Here is a 20,803-nt window from a genome sequence, read left to right as displayed (position 1 = left end):
GTTAATTACAGTCACATTTAATTTGGTGTGCTTGCGTGTGGGAAGTGTGTTGGTGTATATCAGAAAGTCAGTGGAAGAGAATAGTTTAGAGAAAGGAGTTTGGCAATTTCATACCTGTTCCATTCAGTGAGTAAATATATGCCCCGAAGTGAGTATGAAATGGGGACCATGATTCTGCTATTCCATACGGTAGCCCTAGTTTCCATGGACCTCTCATAGTGTGTGCATCTTATTCTGAAGGGTGTGATTGAGATATAATTGACATAATATTGTATAAGTTTAAGTTGTACAATATTTTGATTTGATACATTTATATACTGCAATATGGTTACCACTTAATTGTTAACTAATACCTCTGTCCCATCATGTATTATCATTTTTCTTATATGGTGGGAAAAATTAAGATCTAGTCTTTTAGCAAGTTTGAAATCGATAATACAGTGTTGTTGTCTATGATTACTACGCTGTGCATTAGATCTCTAGGACTGACTTATCTACTAGGTGCAGTTTTGTACCCTTAAACCATTTTCCCAATTCCTCCAACCCCCAGGCCCTGGTAACCACCATTCTACTTTGTTTTTGTGTTCAGCTTTTTAAGATTCCATGTATATGTGATATCATATAGTATTTGTCTTTCTCTGTCTGACTTGTCTCACTTAGCATAGTGCCCTCGAGGTCTACCCATGTTGTCACAAATGGAAGGGTTTCCTTCTTTCTCATGGCTGAAAAATATTCCATTGAATTTTACCATCCCATTTTGTTTTGCTGTGCGGAAACTTCTTAGTTTGGTGTAGTCCCACTTGATAGCGTTTTTTTGGTGTCATGTCCGGAAATTTGCTGACTAGACCAATGTCAAAGAGCTTTTCCCTTCTGTTATCTTTTAGGAGTTTTATAGTATCAGGTCTATGTTTACGTTTTAATCCATTTCAAGCTAATTTTTGTATAGGGTATAAGATAAGGGTTCAATTCCATTTTTCTATATGTGGTTATCCAATTTTCCTAGCACCATTTGTTGAAGAAACTATTCTTTCCCCACTGGGTATTCTTTATTCTCTTGTCAGAGATCAGTTGACAAAGATGAATGGGTTTATTTCTGAACTCTCAGTTATATTCCATTGATCTATATGTCTATCCTTTTGCAAGTACTACATTCTTTGGATTGCTGTAGCTTTGTAATAAGTTTGGAAATGTGGGTGCATGAGTCCTTCAACATTTCTATTTTCTCCCCAAGATTGTTTTGGGTACTCATAGTCCCTTGCAGTTCCATATGAATGTTAGGATTGCCTTTTCCATTTCTTTAAAATAGTCCATTGGGGTTTTGATAGCAATTGCATTGAATCTGTAGATCAATTTGTGGAGACTTGTCATTTTAACAGTATGAAGTTTTCCAATCCATTACTTGGGGTATATTTCCATTCATCTAAGTATTCTTTGATTTATTGCAGCTATGTTTTATAGTTTTCAGTGTGTACAAGTCTTCCACTTCTTTAAATCTATTCTACAATATTTAATTACTTTTGATGTTATTGTAAATGAAATTATTTTCTTAATTCCCTTGCAGATTATTCATGGCTGATATATATAAATGCAACTTGTTTATCTTGTTGATCTTGTGTTCTGCAACTTTGTTGAGACTTATTAGCTTTATTCATTTATTAGCTCTAACAGTTTATTTGTGGATGACATTGTGAAATTTTCTTATCTAGATTTGTCTGATTTTATCACTGGATTGTACTTTAACACATTCCTTTGTACTTTGCATTTTCTATAAGTTTGAAGTTGAATGTAGAAGCTCGATCAGATTCATGTTTGACTACTGGAAAGGGGAGACTGCTTCACAGGTGGTGGTGTGTTCTTCCATATGTGGGAGACGTAATGTCTGGGTATGTTATTTTTTGGTGCTGTTAGCAGCTGTTGCTATTCAATGTCTAGATCTGTTCATTAGAGCAGTAATTAAAGCAGAGGTGTACACGTATGGACAGGGGTAAGGAGTCAGGGAGAGGGAGAAAAACCTTAGGCATCCAGGACTGTATGCTTAGAGTGAGACTGGTTGAGATGAATCACATCCAACCATTTTCAGTCCCCTTATCTCCTACCTCAAATCCTGGAGTGGAAGGGCATTCAACAATGACATTAGCCTGTACCCAGTTGGAGAAGAAGTCACTTTTCCAAAGTGAATAGGGCTGTTAGAAACTTAAATAAATCCTCTGTAAACAAAGAATAAATATATTACTTTTTTTTTTTTTAAGAAACTGATTACATTTTGATGGATTAGAATCTCTTTCTGTTTCCACTGAATTTTGGTCATATTTCTAATTAGTAGTTTGGTTTTCTAGCATGTGACTGAATTTCTTCTGGGCAGGTCAGTGGTGGAAAATACTGATATGTATTCAATTGATGATCATTTTCACAACATATAGTCTATATCAATAAGCCATATGTCATTATTACTGTATTTTTAAATGAGACCAAAAATCTCTCCACTTTGCATATAATCTCAGATTTTTCAATGTGGTACCCTGCCTCCTGTTGTGTCTTCGATACTCAAAGATTGTTTAAATCAAGTATTCTGAGATGATAGTTATCAAATAGATAAGCCAAATGGCTGGATGGAATCCAGCAAAAGGATACAACTGGATGAGGGCAGGGAATGAGAAAGTCATAGGAGAGCAGAGTGGAAACAACAGACTTGTCCTACTGCTGTCTCATAAAACCTCGTGCTTTGCAGCTACTTCAGCTGAATTAAGATATTTGGATTAATACAGAAAAGATAGGTTAGGAAAGGTGGTTTCTTGATATGATAAAATGGGAATCAATTTCCCCTTGGGGTTTCTCCTTGCCCCACTGTTGACATTATGCAAGGCTATGGCATTCCCCAAAGGGCAGACTTTCCCTACAGAAACAATTGTTTTCAGAAGCTTGATGGGTTTTGCCTCAGTGAGATCTATGCATAAGGAAAGAGAGGGAGTGAAATACTAAGCCACAGTCCCAGTTTATAAAGAAAGAAAGAAGGGCTCAGCCCATTCTAATTAATATTTTATCTGAGCACAGTCGGAAGTCTGTGAGGTTAGTAGAGCCCCAGAGTGAGCACATGTAAGTGAGGCTGTTTCCTTGGGGTGAGGTGCTCTATGGAAGGCTTTTATGGAAAATAAAGAAAACAAAAGCCCTACTTTTATGAGAATGTGCAAAGAGCTCTACCCAGACTTTCTAACTTATGTGTAGGATGTTAGATATACAGAAGGCAAGAATAAGGTTACACTCTGCCATAATAGTAAGTAGGAAGGGAATAGAAAATAAATTATATTCTTCTTGTAGAAAATAGGGTGACGTTTGTACCAAGAAGATCAATAAATAGAAGAAGGTACAAATCTTATCATCAAAGGAAGCAATGGGATGGAGAAATAGTCAATAATAACATGGGAAGATAGGTTTTTGAGTGAAAATATGAAGGTTTAGATGGAGATTATAGTCATGCAATCAGGGAGGATACAGAGAGATATTCCATAGTTTCCTGGTACAAGAAATTTGTGACAGAGAATTTTGTGAGAATTTCGAAGATATATTCTTGAGACAGAGAAAAAGAGATTTTGATTTATACATCTCAGATTCTACATTTGTGATTCATCAACACAGGGAACAGACTAGAAGAAGAATTTAGACCAAGAAGACATTAACTGAGCATATTCCTAACATTCAAGTGTTGATAAAACAGTGAAGACTCATATGTCCCTTGGTGCTTTCATCAATGAAGACAAGAGTAAGTAGAATCAGGGCTTGTTTTTCCAGCTGTCTCCCTTCTCCATGATTCTAGATGTCCCTGAAGCACCAGGTGGGAACTAGGAAACCTGAGATGCTTTTTGGTCTCATTCCAGGGCATTTCTTTTTGCTTTGTTCCCCCAGATTTCAGTTGAGGTTACTGCCTCGAGGTGTTCAAATGCTTCTTCATATTTCTTCTAAGCAAATTGCTCCCTACTCTGGCATCAGCATCCTTGATCCCTCAAACATTGGACTCCAATGGGAATAATGTTGAAATGTTGGAAAATAGAAGCGATAAAGAGATGAATGAGTCTTGAAGAAGTCCGTCAATAAGAGCACTAGCACTGTTTATTATTCTTATTGCATATATAAAATACAGTTTTTCTGTACTTGGAAAAAATGGACTCTCTACGTTAATACATTCTTATTCTCATAATGGATAAATCTACACTCTCTGCTACTTTTTTCCCCTTGGAGACCATTTCCTCTCCCTTTCTCATGAAGGGTCTTATTCCATCTCTCTTCCTTCTCATCTCTTCTTCCTTTTCACCTTCATCTATACCTCCATATAGACACCTTTATGTGGCCAGTACCTTGAATGAGTAATGGGATCACAGGAATATATAGTTTGAGCTATATCCACTGACACAGAGAAGGATACAGGAAGAAATAAACACAAAAGAACAGACATTGGAAAAAGTAAGTTTTCTTTATCTTCTAAGCTCCTGGTTTATGCATGTATTTCTTTTTTCTTTCTTTCTTTCTTTTTTTTTAGAGTAAAGAAAGCACCAAGTGGAATGTCCTTAAAATAGTTTTGATTCTTTATCTCAATGTTAGGAATATTGTCCTTTAGTGAGGTGGAACACTGGACTCATCAAAGAATAAATGCAACCAGAGCACATCATTAGGTTCTGCAGTGACAAATATATTTACATAATTTTACTAGCGTAAATGTTGTCTACAGATTCTCAGCTTTTACCTGGACAACTTAACTGTGGTTACAACTCATAATTTATATGTTTTTAATCCTGACAATAAACAAATCAAGATATAGCTTTCCAGTTTGGGAGGATGCAGAGGTGAAGAAGATAAATGGAGTCTGAATTTGATGGAATAAGAAATATAGATTTCTTATAAATAAGTACACCATTTAATAGCAGGAAAGAAACTAATTGGATAACTAAAACAATCATCAGAAATTGGGGAAAGGAGGAGAAGAGAGTGAGGATAATGTAAACAAGATAAAACTTTATATTTTATAGTAGAGAGCTGAAAGACATCTTAAATTGATAAAACTGATACACAGATGTATAAGTAAGTAGCATATTATTTAGAGGCATAGAAGTATGAACCATGAGAAGAGTTAAAACTTAACATTGAGGTGGGCAATCTCAGGGTAGGAGACCTCTGCTTTTTGTTATATGTCCTCTTATACTCTACTATTTTAAAATTATTTTTCTCATATTCATGACGAAATATAGTGTTTTGTAAAAATATAGCAGCCTCAAAGAGTTACCTCTTTGGCATACCATGTAGATCTGCCTATAGTGAAAACTCGAGCTGAAAAGACATGAGAATCTCATCCACTAGCAGGTTTTATTATTCACTGAAAATGAATCACTAATAAAATCAGTGATTACACTAATCACTTCTACTCTCATCTCAGGTAAATTCAGTTGACTTAATGGAACAGAACTCCCCTGCCAAAAGATCAGTGGCTTCTGGACATACAAAATTAGGACCAGATCTTCACCCCGGTGCCCCATCAAAGATTTAGAGACTCGGACATCTGGCTGGAGCCTTGACATCTTTCCCTTCCCTTTCCAGCTCTGAAAACCAGCAAAGAATGGTGCTTAAGTCCAACAAAACTATACAGGGTTAAGTTCAAATTTTGTCACTCAGGTCCTATAAGACCTTCAACAGAGTAGTCTCTTTGCTGTGGTTTTTCATCTGTAATATGGGACTGCAAGTACTGTAGTTTCTACCATGTGGGATTGTTGTGAGGATCAAAAGCCTGATATTACTATGCTCTTCAGTGCAAGCACCAAAGTGGTACCATGCATAGAGATGCAAGCCTTGTTATACAGTGAGTTTCATTAAAGCAGGGACCGTATGTGATTGATCCAGCTGTCCTTAGTGTCTATCAAATTGAAAGATTATGTGTGATCCATAAGTGAACCTGGAATAAACTAAAGAGTGAGTGGATGGATAGAAAGATAATGGCAAGGGAAATAAGTTAAAGAGGGGAAAAAAAGACTTTTGGAAACTAGGGGCATCCTTGAAAGAAAAGATGTTTCTTAAAAGTTATCTCAGAGTAAATTTCAGCATTATTTGATCTTAACACTTGCTCTTTGCGGGTGATGTGGTTTGTCTTATGGCCACGAGAAACAGGACAGAAGTAACTGAATTTGTCTTATTGGGCCTGTCCAGCTGGCCAGAGATACAGCCAGTTATTTTTGGAATTGTCCTTGCCATGTACCTAGTGGCAGTTTTAGGCAATGCCCTATTAGTAATTGTTGCCCTCTCAGACCCCAGGCTTCAGACACCCATGTATTTCCTGCTCAGCCAGCTTTCTTTTATTGACATATTTCTCACCACCATCACGGTTCCACAGATGCTGGTCCACACACTGTCTGTGAATAAAACCATCTCCTTTAACCACTGCATGATCCAGCTTTTCTTTTTTATGGCTGTGGGCAGCATGGAAGGCCACTTGTTGGCTGCCATGGCCTATGACCGCTATGTTGCCATCTGTGACCCCTTAAGATACTCTACCATCATCAGCCGTCACTTCTGTCTGCGCATAACCTTGACCTCATGGGTGGTTGTCAGCCTCAACAGCCTCCTTTATAGTGTGTTGGTCACCCGTTTAACCTTCTGTGGCAACCAGGTCACCCACTTCTTCTGTGACATCACACCCCTACTGAAGCTCTCCTGCACCCGACCGGTGGTCAATGAAATGCTGATATTCACTGAGGGTGTCGCTGTGGTGGTCAGCCCTTTCTTCTTCATTTTGGGTTCCTATGCCCGCATTGGCGTTGCCATCGCCCGCATGCACTCAGTCGCTGCCCTGCACAGAGCTCTGTCCACTTGCAGCTCCCACATCCTGGTTGTGCTGCTCTTATACGGCTCTGTGATCCACCTGTACCTGCGGCCCTCCTCCAGCTATGACCTGAACCAGGACCGCCAGGTTGCCATCTTTTACACAGTAGTCACCCCCATGCTAAACCCACTGATCTACAGCCTGAGGAACCAGGAGGTCAAAGGAGCTCTCCGAAGGCTTTCCAGGAAACTCTGCATCTCAGGCAGCTTCCAGCCTGGCTCCCAGGCCAACCGGGAATGGCAGCACGCCTCCTGAGACCACGGAGTTAAGATATAACTTGAAAATGCCTCATAATTGATGGTTTACACATCTAGTAACTGGTGTGGTTCACATTCTTATGGGGTAATCTTTCAGGTTGGATTTGGGGAAAAGTGAGTTCTGGAATAAATAGTTCTGGTCCTTATTGACTGATCTAGAATCTCATCACGTTGGAAATGAAAAGATATTTTTAAATTACCAACCCTGAACCTTTCTTCTTTCAAATCTAATCTGAGGCAGAGAGGATTATTAAGCCAAATTCTTGGCCTGCAGAGCTTTGATTATTTCAGTGATGGGGTGACATGTAGTATTTTCTGTAGAGAAGTCAAAGTGAGTTACAACACTATTATACAGAAGAGTGTCTAAACTCTTAAAATTGTGATATTTTATAGTCTCCCATCATTCTCAAGTGACAGTAATAATAAGTAGTTCAATACTTATAGTGACTGAATTATTTCATCTGAACTTTTGTGTCCCTTTATAAAAGACACTGTAGGTCACTGATCATAAAGGCTGGAGGAGAGGGTCTTCACAGTGGCTCTAACACCAGGAGTAGGTAGTCAGTTTTGGGGACGTATGGTTCGTAGGGCTGTTAGACATACTGAGAGACTAGACACAATATGTAAGGGAAGAGGAAGAATCAAGGATGGACTATTAAAATGGGTCGAATCATTATTTACTTATACATGGAAGACTCTGTGTAAGTAGGGGGCATGCAGACATGGTGAGAGGGTACGAAATAAATAACTCTGTTTTGGCCATGTTAATTTTGTAAGACCTACCCAAGTGGAGATTTTTCATAGTTAGATACATAATCCTTGAGGTTCATGGAGAAGTCTTGAGATAGATATGTCACAGCAAAATGCAGATGATATTTGAAGCCATGCGGCTGGATAAAATCATTTAGTAAGAATATAGAAAATAGAAGAGAACTGTGAACAGAGCCTTGAGATGTTTGCACATTCCAACATTTAGAAGTCTGGGAGAGGAGATCACAAACACAACTGACAAGTGGCCATTAGCAAGAAGACAGCATGTACGTTTGATATGACAGAATCCTAGAAAAGAGTATTTCTAGAATACAGGAGTGGTCACTCTCTCAAATGCAGTTGAGGAGTCACTAATGAGAACAGAAAGTTGATTATTAGATTTGGCAAGATATAGATTTTTGGAGACTTTGATAAGGGCAATTAAGTGAAATGCCGGAGAAAAATTACAATTATAGTCATTTTATGATAAAACTGTAAGAGAGTAAATGGAAGCTGTGATGACAGCCATTTCTCAAGTATTATTTTGAGATGGCAGACAAAAAGTGATGTGTAACTTGAAGACACGAGCCAAAGGAGAATTTCTTGGGGTTCTGCTTTTATTGGGGTCGAGCCTGAGGGCCTTGGGTTTTATAGGTTAACTCTTTATTGGTGGATAATGTAAAATGGAAGAATGGAAAGTTAAGGTGTGGGGAGAGAAAAAAACAGGCGGTCCTAATGGAGATCAACCTACATCTCTAAAACAGAGATCGCTGGGGGGAGGGGGTTAAAATGGTGGGGTGCTGGCTCTTTATCTAGTCAAGTGAATGGCAGTGTGTTTATTTAAATAGTTTCTGAAGTGGATACCTCAGCAATTGATGCTTAAGTTAGTCACTTGCATTACAGAAAGAAAAGCCAACTCTCCAAGCTCACACTACAGTGATTTTTGACAGTTATTCAACTACTCTCTACCTCAGTTATGCATTTGTAATGAAGAGGGAAAGAGCATCTATAATTTTAGGTTGTAAGAATTTGATGAGTACAGTGTACGTAAAGCATTTATAACTGTGAGCAACTCATGGTAAATACCATATATGTATATTCTATTATTATTATTATTATCATCATCATCATCAATAGCATACAGATGAAGAAATAATGGGAGAAAAGGACAAAGAGCTGTTAGGTAAAGGATTGGATATCTGTATGTACCCAAAGGCTATTGATGAAGTGTTAGAGTAAGGCCAGGAATTAATCTGTCTCATTCTTTTTATTGACTGCACAGCAGTTCATAGTGTACATGTATTGTATTGGTTGTGATGTTTTTCAAAGTACTGAATAAGAAACCATCTAAAACCTCAGTCCCCTTATAACTACGGACATTTATTTCTCATTCAGAGGTCTGCAGGTTAAAAGAGGCAACAGTGCCTCAGACTCCGGATCAAGTTCAGGTCTCTTCTATGTATTTCTCATTCCGAGGCCCGACCTTAGAGGCCCTAGATATACAAGATGAGCTTTTCTTCTCATGGTAAAATCCAGAGCTCAAGAGGGCAAATCAAACAATCTAAACTCATTAAAAAGCTTTTTATTGGAAGCAGCGTTTGCTATGCTTGTTCACAAACTGCCAGCTACAGTAAGTCCAAAGTGAATGGGATGGAGATGTATATTCTGCCCTCGGTGAAGCCATGGCAAGTGCAGGAAAGGAAGAATTGTGAACAGATAACACCATCTAACTACCAAACACAATGAACCAAAATTCCGTTGTATATGAAAAGATTATTTCCAGCTTTTCACTGTCGTAAACAAGAGAGTAGTCGACATAACATATATGTGTATTCGTATAAATAACATAAACTCATTTATTATATATATTCATTCACTGAGATAAACTCCTGGAAGAATATCCCCTAAATACAGGTTTTTTGGATAGCATTTCCCAGTTGCTCTTCAAAAATGTTTTATTAATTTACTCTCTTGACCATTCCTTCACCTTAAGAAAGTTCTTTCCGTGGGAGCAAGGGGACTTCTTAGAAGAGACTATAGTGCTAAGAGGTGAGACTGGTCGGTGGATAAACACTGAAGAGGATCGGTAGTGGGACTGCCACTGAAGACAGAGAAAGGAGGGAGGTGCGTCAAGGAGGAGAAAGATAAAACAGGAAACAGCGGGGTCCAGAAAAAGAATATTGGGTATGTAAGAGACTTTCTGGCAAATGGAAAGAACCAGAGTTAACTAATCAAAAGCGAGCTTTATTTCCTTGTTATTATAATCTTATAAGTGCCAGGGCCCCCCTATATTTTGGAAGAATTCATTACCTTACTGCAGCCAAAGACTTAGCGAGTATAACTTCTCAAACCTGTTTCAGTGGTGTAAATTTTTGACAAGACTTATGTGTAGGTTACAAGAAACTTTTCTTCTAGTTCATTACACAAAATTACCACAATTTCTGCTCCTTCTCAACTCATTGCCATAACCACTCATATCCTGTAGGAGAAATTTTATCCAGACAGAGGGACTAAACTAGTCACACTTGTACCTTCTGCCCCATGTCCTGGGAAGCCCCTCTCACCTTTTGCTTTTAATTCTATACCCATGAAACTGAAGAATTACCATTTTAGTAGACAACTCAGCTCTTGGACCTGTTCTCTACATCCAGCATTGATTGGTCAGCAGATAAATACCCAGTAAAATAGACAAGTTTCACGAATCAGCTCTAGAAAAGATCAGGAACGTGCTGAGACAAAAGGTATTTAAGTTATCCCTAAACAGTGCAGCTAATAAGCTTAAGAAAATGCAAGTTGGAGAGCTGCGACAGTGCTTAATTCTGGAACATCTCTAAGTCCTGACCTTATAGAGTGGACATTTGTCATTATGTCCCGCTTCTCAAATTGAAACGGTTCTCTCATTTCATTTACCTTGGCGGGAGGCAACACCTCTCTCTATCTTATAGAAAATAAAAGCAGCAGCATTGTTCTCCCAGTTTCCCTGGGAACTCAAGCATGGGTTGGTGACCAAGACTTGGCCAGTCACATGTGCCACGTTATTTTGAATCTAGATGTGTAGGTGCAAAAAAACTAAGAAGCGAGCAGTCCTTTCTGGAGGTGGTCAAACCTGGTTTTCAGGCCTCCAAGCGCTATGCCTGGTGACCTTTCCTGGTAGTGTTGGTGAGGATACAAGTGGCAGTGAACAGAGTTTGGTGACCACAATAGTGACCTCCTCAGACCAATTCTGGGATATGATTTTGACTGTGGTTCTCATCCATTTTATTGAGCCTGGTTGCTTAATCTTCTTGGAAAGTTCATGAGTCCCACATAGACTTTTAATAAACTTATTTCCTCCATGAATCAACGAGAATTGGTTTCTGTTGCCTGCATCTAACTCTGAGAGTTAAAACCCTGGTGTTTAATGGTAGATGCAGAAAATACCCTCTATTATAATCAAAGCCATGCTAGTGTTTTACACTAAGTACATGTGCTTTGGGTTTAAGGGATCTCTCAGGACAATATCCAGTGAGAAAATCCATGATGTGTACTTAATTTAGACATTTCTAGGAAGTTCTGAAGGAAACAGATGTATGAGGGACAAAATGGTTTCCCCAGAATCTTAAAGCTTGGAACTCTCTTTTAGGGTTTTATCTAGAGAAGGAAGTCCATATTCTGCTCATCCATTTCCTGAAAGCTCCCTTGACATCTCCATTCTTCAGGCTGTAAATGAAGGGATTCAGCATGGGGGTCACCACTGTGTACATGACTGTCAGGATGCGACCTTTGGTCACTGAATAGCTGGTGAGGGGCTGGAAGTAGACCCCTGTGAGGGTACCATAGAAGATAGCCACCACCGTGAGGTGAGAGCCACAGGTAGAGAAGGCTCTCCACTTGCCCTTGGCTGAGGGCTTCCTGAGGACCACTGAGATGATGCAGACATAGGAGGCAATGATGAAGATCAGAGCTCCATTGATGACAATGACACCTTCTGTGTGAATCATCAGGGTGTTGAGGTGGGTACTGGAGCAGGAGATTTTCATCAGAGGGTAGAGGTCACAGAAGAAGTGGGGGATCCTGTTATCTGCACAGAAGATCAGTTGGCCCATGAGAAAGGTGTGCAGCAGGGCATGAAGATGGGAGAGGATATGGCACAGAGCCACCATCTGCAAGCACAACATCCTGGTCAGGATCATAGGGTAGCAGAAAGGTTGGCAGATGGCGATGTATCTGTCATAGGCCATTATAGCCAGGAGGAAATTTTCCATGGCTGCAAAGCATATGAAGAAATAAGTCTGAACTAAGCAGCCCATGTAGGAAATGGCCTTCGTAGGAGAGAACATATTCTGCAACATCTTGGGGACCGTGGTGGAAGTGAAGCAGATGTCCGCCAAGGCCAAGTTACTGAGGAAGATGTACATGGGGGTGTGGAGACGTGGAGTAGAGATAATCAGTGTGATGATGGCAAAGTTGCCAGAAATGTTGATTGCATACATGAGTAGAAAAAGAAGGAAGAGTGGGATCTGCTCTTCTGGGCGGGTAGAAATGCCCAAGAGAATAAAATGGGATACACTGGTCCAGTTGGTATTGTCCATCTGTTGAAATATGAACAAAAAAAGATTACTACTGTTTTTTAATGAGGTATAATTGACATATAACAATACATTAATATGATTAATACATACAATATGCTGATTTGATATTTGTATACATTGTGACATGGTCACCACAATAAGTCTAGTTAATATCTGTCCCCAAACATAATTTCAATTTTTTTTTCTTGTGATGAGGACTTTGGAGATTTACTCTCTTAGCAACTTACAAACATGCAATATAGTATTATTAACTCTAGTTACTGTACTGTTCATTACATCCCCATCAGTTAATTATTTTAAACTGGTAGTTTATACTTTTGGACCCCCTTTACTCATTTTTCCCACCCCCCATTCTTTGCCTCTGGCCATTACCAATCTGTTCTCTGTATCTGAGGGTTTTTTTCCCTTTAGATGCCACATATTAGTGACATCACACAACATTTGTCTTACTCTATCTGACTTATTTCACTTAGCATAACGCCTTCATGGTCCACCCATGTTGTTGCAAATGGCAAGATTTAATTCTTTTTCATGGCTGGTTAGTCATAAAAGATACAGATCACATCTGTATCCACTCATCCATCATGGACTCTCAAGTTGTTTCCGTGTGGTAGCTATTGTAAATAATGCTGCAATGAACATGGGGTTGCATATATCTTTACAAATTAGTGTTTTTGTTTTCTTCAGTTAAATACCCAGAATTGGAATTACTAGATCCTATGGTAGTTCTATTTTCAATTTTTTGAGGAGCTTCCATACTGTTTGCCAAAAAGGATTACTTTTATAAACTTGAACATTTGAGCAGGCCGTTTAGTTACTATCATTTTTATCCTCCAAAGTAAACTACACATGGTGTTGCTAAAGGGATCACCTGCTTAATTATTTTCCAGAATAATGAAGAATGAATTTTTCATTATCATTAATATCATCACTATCACTACAGCTAACGTTTACAGAACATTTACCTTGAACCAGAGAGTTTGTCGTGTTATCACATTTAATTCTTAAAATAACCCCATGAGGATATCATTATTATTATTGTTTTAAAATTAAGAAACTGAGGCATAGAAAGCTTAAGTTTATGAAGGGCAAAATATGAACTTAAAGCAATGTTTATCTGTCTCCAAAGACTGTGCTAGTGACATTATATTACACAACTCCTCAAATTAAAACCAAGACATCTTATTTGTGGTAATAAGACCCGTCGATGAGCTACAGAACCAAGGCATTTACCTGCTAAAAAGATTTCAAAGGTCATTTGGTCCAAAAATTTATATTTTGGAAAATGCATAACCTGTGTCATACCCAAAGATTTCTCAAAAAGTGGTTTTAGGAGAATCCGTTTCCAGATTTCCAACTTCTATATTTCTCTTTCCAAAATAATTTTGTCTTCAAGGTGTCACCTTATCGATTATCCTGTCTTCCACCTAACAAATGAAAGAAATACTTTCATCCATCCTAAGCCTCACTAGATGCATTGGCTCAGGATATAAAAACCTCAAAGGAGTCAAATGAAGAGACAATTAGAAATATTAAGAAATGACTTTAATGACCAGATGCCAAATCCATTTTTAGATCAAGGGATTTCTAATTTTTAGCTCTCAAAAAAAAAAAAAAAAATGAAGGAGACCTAATCTAGTTGTCAGCACATCAGTAAAAATACTTTTTGATAATAGGTGACACTAATTTCTGTTATATTACTTAGACAGTGTTTGGTCCTTCAGAATATCACAGAACAAATCTATTATTCTTCAGTAGGAAAGCCCTTAAGAACTCAAATCATCAATCAACAGAGGCAGCACTGTGCAGTCATTAAAAGCCTACACACTGGGCCAGAACCCTGGCTTTCATTCAACAGCCATATGACCTTGAAGAAGTCACTTATCCTTTACAAGCCTAGGTTTTCTCATCTGTAAAATTGGGGAATTTCAATAGCATATTACTCGTAAAGTTGTTTTGAGGATTAAACGAGAATACCTGGTCTTTCACAAGTGTTTAGTAAATGCTGGCAATTATACCTATTAATTTTTTTAGTCTTGTGCTAAACAGAGTCTCCAAGTTTGCCTGGGAGGACAGCGTTTCTGCCATCCAGGTCTCTCTACAGTGGAACTATTCCACTTTGTCATTGTCTGTGAAGTGTAGTCCCCAGAACTAAGCAAAGTTCTATGAGTCTGCTCTTTCATCACAGGGTAATCATGATGATTTGGCCTGGTCATAAATCATAGTTTTTTAGTGGGAGATCAGAGCCGGTAGTCCACAACCTGGCTGTGGCTATCCCAAGAATACTTAAACTTCACAATTAAGTCGTTGGGAGAAAACATGCAAACAATTAAGAACTGCCCCTGTGTAAGGCACTTTCAGATGCATTGTCTCATATAATCTTTACAGCGATCCCAAGACACTTCTGGCTGCAACAATCACTTATTATCTTCATTTCAGAGATGAGGAAACCCAAGCTTAGGGAGGTGAAGTGGTTTGTTCAGCATAAGTCAGTGTTAAGTGGTCTGGCTGGACTTCACACTTACGTCTGGATATCTTGAGTGCTCTGCATTTCTGGCTGCATCACACTGTCCATTGAGTTTACTTAGCATCTTCCCTATGGAAATGGATTTATTTATCACTCCTGAACTATATGCTTTAATATCTCAAAGGACGTCACTATAGTATAGCTCAAGAGAGTGAACGTTAGGTTTTTCCATTACAAAAGTGTATAAATTCGTAATACAATCTTGAACTATCTTGAATTGATTTCGATGTGGTATGATGATGAATGAGAACTAAAAGTTGTAGCCACATTTATTGAGCACTTACTATAGACCAGGAATTGTTCTAAGAGCTTCATATATGCATTTCCCACTTGGCGATTACAGCAATTCTGTGATGTAGGTATTGTTATCTCAATTTGTAGATGAGGAAATCAAAGCTCAGAGGGGTTCTGTAACATGCTCAAAGTCACAGAGTTATAGGTGATGGAAATGGAATTTGATTTCCGTTCCATCTGACCTCCACGTCCATGCTCTTAACCAATGGGCTGTGTCGTCTTTTAAGCTTTCCCCGACTATTCCAGTTCCTACTTACCTCTTCATTTCTTCTTCTTTCACTGTGCTATCTTGTGCATTTGGCTAGTGATAAAAATCTATCATACTTTTGCTACTGTGATCCTTGTTATAGAATTAGAGAATAGATATCATTATTCCTATTTTCATATCGTGAAATTAAGGACCAGAAGGATGAATTAAATTCTCCCAAGGTCACTGACCATAGGATTGGAACCAAGATGATCACAGATCTGTCTAACTCAGAAGCAATGTTCATTCTAGTCCACCTGACCCATTTAACACCCACGTTTCATTCTCATCCTGCACTTGCTTCTCCTTATTAGCCTGCCATTATCATTAGACTCTCCAAAGCAGATCCAGGGGCACTGAGCTTATGGTTCAGGAAATGTGGGATGTCTCTTCTCAGCTCTTAGGGGAGGCGTAAGAAAGGACTGAGCCCTACTTGACAGTTAGCAGGCTATGGCTGCTGCCTGGGGCAATGTCTATATAGCTCCTGTGGCAAACCTCACTGTAAGGCTAGAGAGAGCCCCAGAAGTGGCCGGTGGGTGAGCTGCCTGGAACCATGAAGTCCTCTTTATCTTCCTTGTAGCTGGCAGAGATTATCCTGCTTGACCCGTAGTGCAGCATATCAGCATCTTATGGGCAGGGGAGAATACTGTGGTGTGGGGCATGGGGGTAGGAAGCCAAGGACAGGGGATTACTAGAGAAGAATCTTGGTTTGTATAAGGATGTGGACAAAGAATAAGCAGTGTGGTGTGTGACTCAGGAATCAGAAGATTTGATCTTTGATCTCAAGGCTGCCATGAAAATTTTCTTTGAGACCTTAAGAAAATCACTTTGCTCTTGGGGGTCTCAGTTTCTTCATCTGGGAAGAGGGAACAATAGTACTCACTTTCAATCCAGAGGCTTTGTAAAAAAAAACAACAAAAAAACCCCAGAAGAGACTATGGACATAAAATTCCTTTAACAAGTCTTACGAAGCAGTAAGAAGTTATTTGTACTAGATTCCTGTAAGAACTTGGGTTCCCTGTCACACATTAGGTCCCCATCACTTCTGACAGTCTGATCTCTAGACTTTCTGGTGATAGAGTCACCTCTCATTCCAAAGTGACCTTTGTAAGTAGAGGAGGCACTTGGATAATACAACTTGGTCTATTCTCTGAGTTTCTCTGATCATCAATTACTAAAAGTAGAAAGAAAAGTCTGGGTCAGTTGTTGAGAGGAGACCAACTGGACAACTATGTCCAGAGGCCAATTTTTGGATCATCCAAACCTGATGGCCCTTAATACCTCCCCACCTGATCGATGCTCTCTAGAATTCCATCAGATATCTTCTCTTTGAACTAGGAAAGTTTCCCTGAATGGGAACACTCTTGACTGTCTAAATTACTCATTCTTTTTTGTGGTTAAGTTTTAATGAGGAGAGGAGTGAGAGGCCATGAACACACAGCATATCTGAGGATGGTGATGGACTGTGAAGGGAAAGGAGAGAAAAAAAAATGATGACTTAGGCAGTCAAAGACAAACTTCATGATATTGTGCAAAAGACAGAATTTGAGAAAGATGGTCCTCCCTCTGGCAATTACTAGGAGCCTGTGTAGGAATTTCTGAGCTGCTCAGGAATGGCTATGTGGATGCACAGCCCTAAGTGCAAATACTCACCTCACTGTGCACCCCGACTGTACTGGAATGGGCTGGGCTTGGCACTCTCATCCTCCCTCAGGTAGCACGTGTCAGCATCTTTTTTGAACAGCAGCACAGAGCAGTCCACTCATGGAAGGCAGAGGAAGTTGCCCAGCACAGAAGAAAGAAAGGCATCAGGAAGGGGTTGAGGGGCAGAGCAGCCAGACTCCTGGGGGTATTTCTGCTTGTCAGCAACAGGAAGGCATGTCTGAGTAAGGTGCTTGGGAGATTTTATCATGTGTTTCTGTATGAATTTTATGGTTTCCCCTAGCACAATCTCCCAGGTGTCATTGGCCAAACTTGCTGCCTTCTCTGGGGAATGGGGCCCATGAGGCAGTGCTTCCAATATTAGTATTAGTGACTGACTATGGCTTGGCAGCTCAGCCGATCCCAGGAGAGTGGCCAGGACCTGGGAGATCAGCCTGGACATGGGCTTCTCTGACGTGTGCTCTAAAATTTGACTCTGAGAGGAAAGCCCACGAAAACTTAGAAATGGTCAAAGCATGGACGGGGTCTCTCCCTGACAAGTCCTGGAAGATATAGCCTCTTGTTTTACATTTACTTTAGGTGATACACACTTATTTTTTTCAAAATATTTGGCAGTGAAACATGTATCAATGGAAAAAGGGGAGTCTGTTTCTCACCTTCCCCATTCCTTTCCAGGGGTTATCACGTTAATGTTTTGACATGTGCTGTTCTATGCACTTTTCTATGCACGTATGTATATGTCCAATTTTGTTTTTACAAAAAATGAGATCATTTGTTCTGAAGCTTTCTTTGTTTCATCAATATATCATGGACCCCCATGTCACCATCAGACCTACCTCATTATTTTTAAAGTATTTTGTAGCTCTTTAGATGTACCAGAAGTTATAAACATCTCCCTACTCATGGCACTTATTTATCTTCTTTTTTTTTGGCAGGGGGTGGGGGGTGGGGAGGAGACCTTGACAAACGCAACACTACATTAACATTCTTTTACAGGCATATATTTTTCTAGAAATGGAAGTGATAGATAGAAATATATGTGCATCTTTAATTTCAGTTGGTACCACCAGATTGTCCTCCAAAAAGTTTAAACCAATTTGTATAACCTTCAAGGGCATATGGGAGCGACCTTTTCCACACAGCCTAATTACACTGTTTGCAAACTCTCTACGATTTCCCAAAACAATGAGGAAAAAGAAACACTTTTTTATGATATTTTACTTTTTATCTTCCTAATTGCGGGAGTGGTGGGAATTTTTTGACCATTTTAGTTTTTTCTTCTTTGAATTTTCCAACTTCATCCTTGCCCATTTTTTCGATGTGGTTGCTGTGTTTTTATTATTGATTTGTAGGGATTATATTCTGGTTAAGAAATATTCTCTTATGTTTTCCTTCTTGTTCTGACTCACAACTCTCTAACTGTTCTCAGTATCCAGCTTGGATGGACATTTTCTCCTTTACTTATGCTCTGTTCATTCTGGGAACACAAATCATTAGTTTCCCTAGAAAGTGAAATGTAATATTTCATATCAACTTTCATATCAGTCAGTGCTCAAAAATCTGAAACACAAATGGACACAGACATCATTGAAGGCACATAGTTGGCAATAATGATAGCCTTGTGTATGTTGAGTGTTTACTATGTGTCAGGCATTCTGTTTAAAGTGCTCAAATGCTTTTATGTCATTTGATCCTCACAGTAACCATATGAGTTACTCCCATGTTCTTTGCAGTATTATTCGCGATAGCCAAGATAGGGAAACAACCTACGTGGTGTTTCTTGAGCACTTACTGTGTGATCCAAGGAAGTTCACATATTATTTATTACTCAGAGGAATCCTATAATGTAGTTGTTCTTCCAGTTTTACAGATAAAGAAACCAGAACTCAGAGACGAAGAACATTCAAGGTACACAGCATGAAAGTGGTAGACTTTTGGTTCGAAGTTGTAACTTCTAACTTCAAGTCTTGAGTTCCTGCCACTGTAATACTAAATATTATCAGAACTGAGGTATATGTGTGTGTGGGTTTAGACTAACTTAGTCTAGTTACTTTAATTTACAAATGGGGAAAACAAGGCTCAGAGACATTAAGTGATTATCCAGCTGTCACACAGTTCATTAATGGCAAAGCCAGCACTGGAACCCAGGACTTAAATAAAACTCCATTCTTATTTTTGTATGGAACACTGCCTGTTTAAGTGTAAAGGATCAGATTATTTCCGTTGTATTTCATTCTACGAAACATGATGAATCCTAAATTCTTGGGCGATATCTTCTGTAGTTCTTTTATATCTTGAACAAAAGTTTGGACTTTATTTTCATTTTATATGTAGACAAGGCCTCACCCATGGACTTCTCTTAGGCATTTATTAAAATGAACAAGAACCATTGTGAGAGTGAGTAAGTAAACTACTCAGAGTATGGGCACTTCACAAAGATGATTGGAGATTACTGATACCACAGGTCCTTTCTCCATCCTCAGTTGTCAATCTGTATTTAGAAATATAAACTCAAGAAAAAGAGAAGTGTCCAGTTCAGAGAAGCTACAGTGCTCATGCTCTCAGGAGGCAAATTTTCCACTCTCAGCTCTGAGTCTTGGAGTCAGGACCCTAAGGTCCTGGGAAAGATTGTTAGAGTGTTTTTCTTCTGAGTAGTTTTCCCAGAGCCCCCTTCATGTCCCTGTTCCTCAGGCTATAGATGAAAGGGTTCAACATGGGGGTGACCACTGTGTACATCACTGAGAAGACTCTGTCCTTTCCACCAGAGGTGGCTGATGAAGGACATAAATAGACCCCAATAGCTGTGCTGTAAAACAGAGAGACCACAGAGAAGTGGGAGGTGCAGCTGGAGAAGGCCCTTTGCTTACCCTTTGGAGAATTAATTCTTAGGATAGCTAATGCAATGTAAAAGTAAGATGTAAGGATGCAGACAAAGGGTCCAATTAGCAGTGTTCCTGCCACAAGGATGAGCATCAGGTCATTGATATAAGTACTGGAACAGGCCAGCTTCAGGAGTGGGACCAGATCACAGAAGAAATGGGGGATGACATTGGGGCCACAGAAGGAAAGCCTGGTCACTAGGAGGATATGCAGTAGGGCATGGAAGGTAGTGACCATCCATGACCCAGCCACCAAGAGGACACAGCGTTGAGAGTTCATGGTCATGACATAATGGAGAGGGCGGCTGATGGCCATGTAGCGGTCAAGTGCCATCACAGCCAGGAGAAAGTTGTCCAGATTTGCAAATAGGCCAAAGAAATAGAGTTGTGTAAGGCACTCACCATAAGAAATCAGTTTCCTTCCTGAGCTAATATTATCTAGCATCTTGGGAATTACTGTAGAGATGAAACCAATGTCAGAGAAGGACAAGTTGGCCAGGAAGAGGTACATGGGGGTGTGGAGGTGCACGTCAGAGCCAGTGGCCAGGATGATGAGCAGGTTCCCCAATACTGTGATCAGGTACATGCCCAGGAAGAGCCCGAACAGGAGCAGCTGCTGCTCTGGCTGCTCAGAGAGGCCCAGGAGAAGAAACTCATAGATGCAGGTCTGGTTTCTTCTGTCCATATCTGGAATTCCGTATGAAACACTATAAATAGCAAAAAAGTAAAATATTACTGTGTTGAAATTATTTTGAAC

At 39.4% G+C, this 20,803-nt stretch overlaps 3 protein-coding genes across 3 annotated transcripts; 1 reads left to right on the top strand and 2 right to left on the bottom strand.

Moving 5' to 3' along the window:
• The first annotated feature begins 6,130 nt into the window (after positions 1 to 6,130).
• Positions 6,131 to 7,114, top strand: LOC105292708 (olfactory receptor 1361-like). Its single transcript, XM_011361043.1, has one exon. It carries the CDS (start codon positions 6,131 to 6,133, stop codon positions 7,112 to 7,114), a length of 984 nt encoding a protein of 327 aa, XP_011359345.1.
• A 4,322-nt stretch (positions 7,115 to 11,436) lies between these two features.
• On the bottom strand, positions 11,437 to 12,454 carry LOC105292680 (olfactory receptor 1Q1). The gene has a single exon (XM_011361018.1). It carries the CDS (start codon positions 12,435 to 12,437, stop codon positions 11,493 to 11,495), a length of 945 nt encoding a protein of 314 aa, XP_011359320.1. The 5' UTR covers positions 12,438 to 12,454; the 3' UTR covers positions 11,437 to 11,492.
• Positions 12,455 to 19,798: 7,344 nt separating this feature from the next.
• LOC105292707 (olfactory receptor 1361-like) lies at positions 19,799 to 20,731 on the bottom strand. Its single transcript, XM_011361042.1, has one exon. The coding sequence runs from the start codon at positions 20,729 to 20,731 to the stop codon at positions 19,799 to 19,801; it is 933 nt and encodes a 310-aa protein (XP_011359344.1).
• Positions 20,732 to 20,803: the final 72 nt, after the last annotated feature.

Source organism: Pteropus vampyrus, unplaced genomic scaffold (assembly GCF_000151845.1).
Source record: "Pteropus vampyrus isolate Shadow unplaced genomic scaffold, Pvam_2.0 Scaffold61, whole genome shotgun sequence".
NCBI classification, from domain to species: domain Eukaryota; kingdom Metazoa; phylum Chordata; class Mammalia; order Chiroptera; family Pteropodidae; genus Pteropus; species Pteropus vampyrus.
Note: the sequence above shows the minus strand (reverse complement) of the source record. Positions and strands in the feature narration are given on the sequence as shown.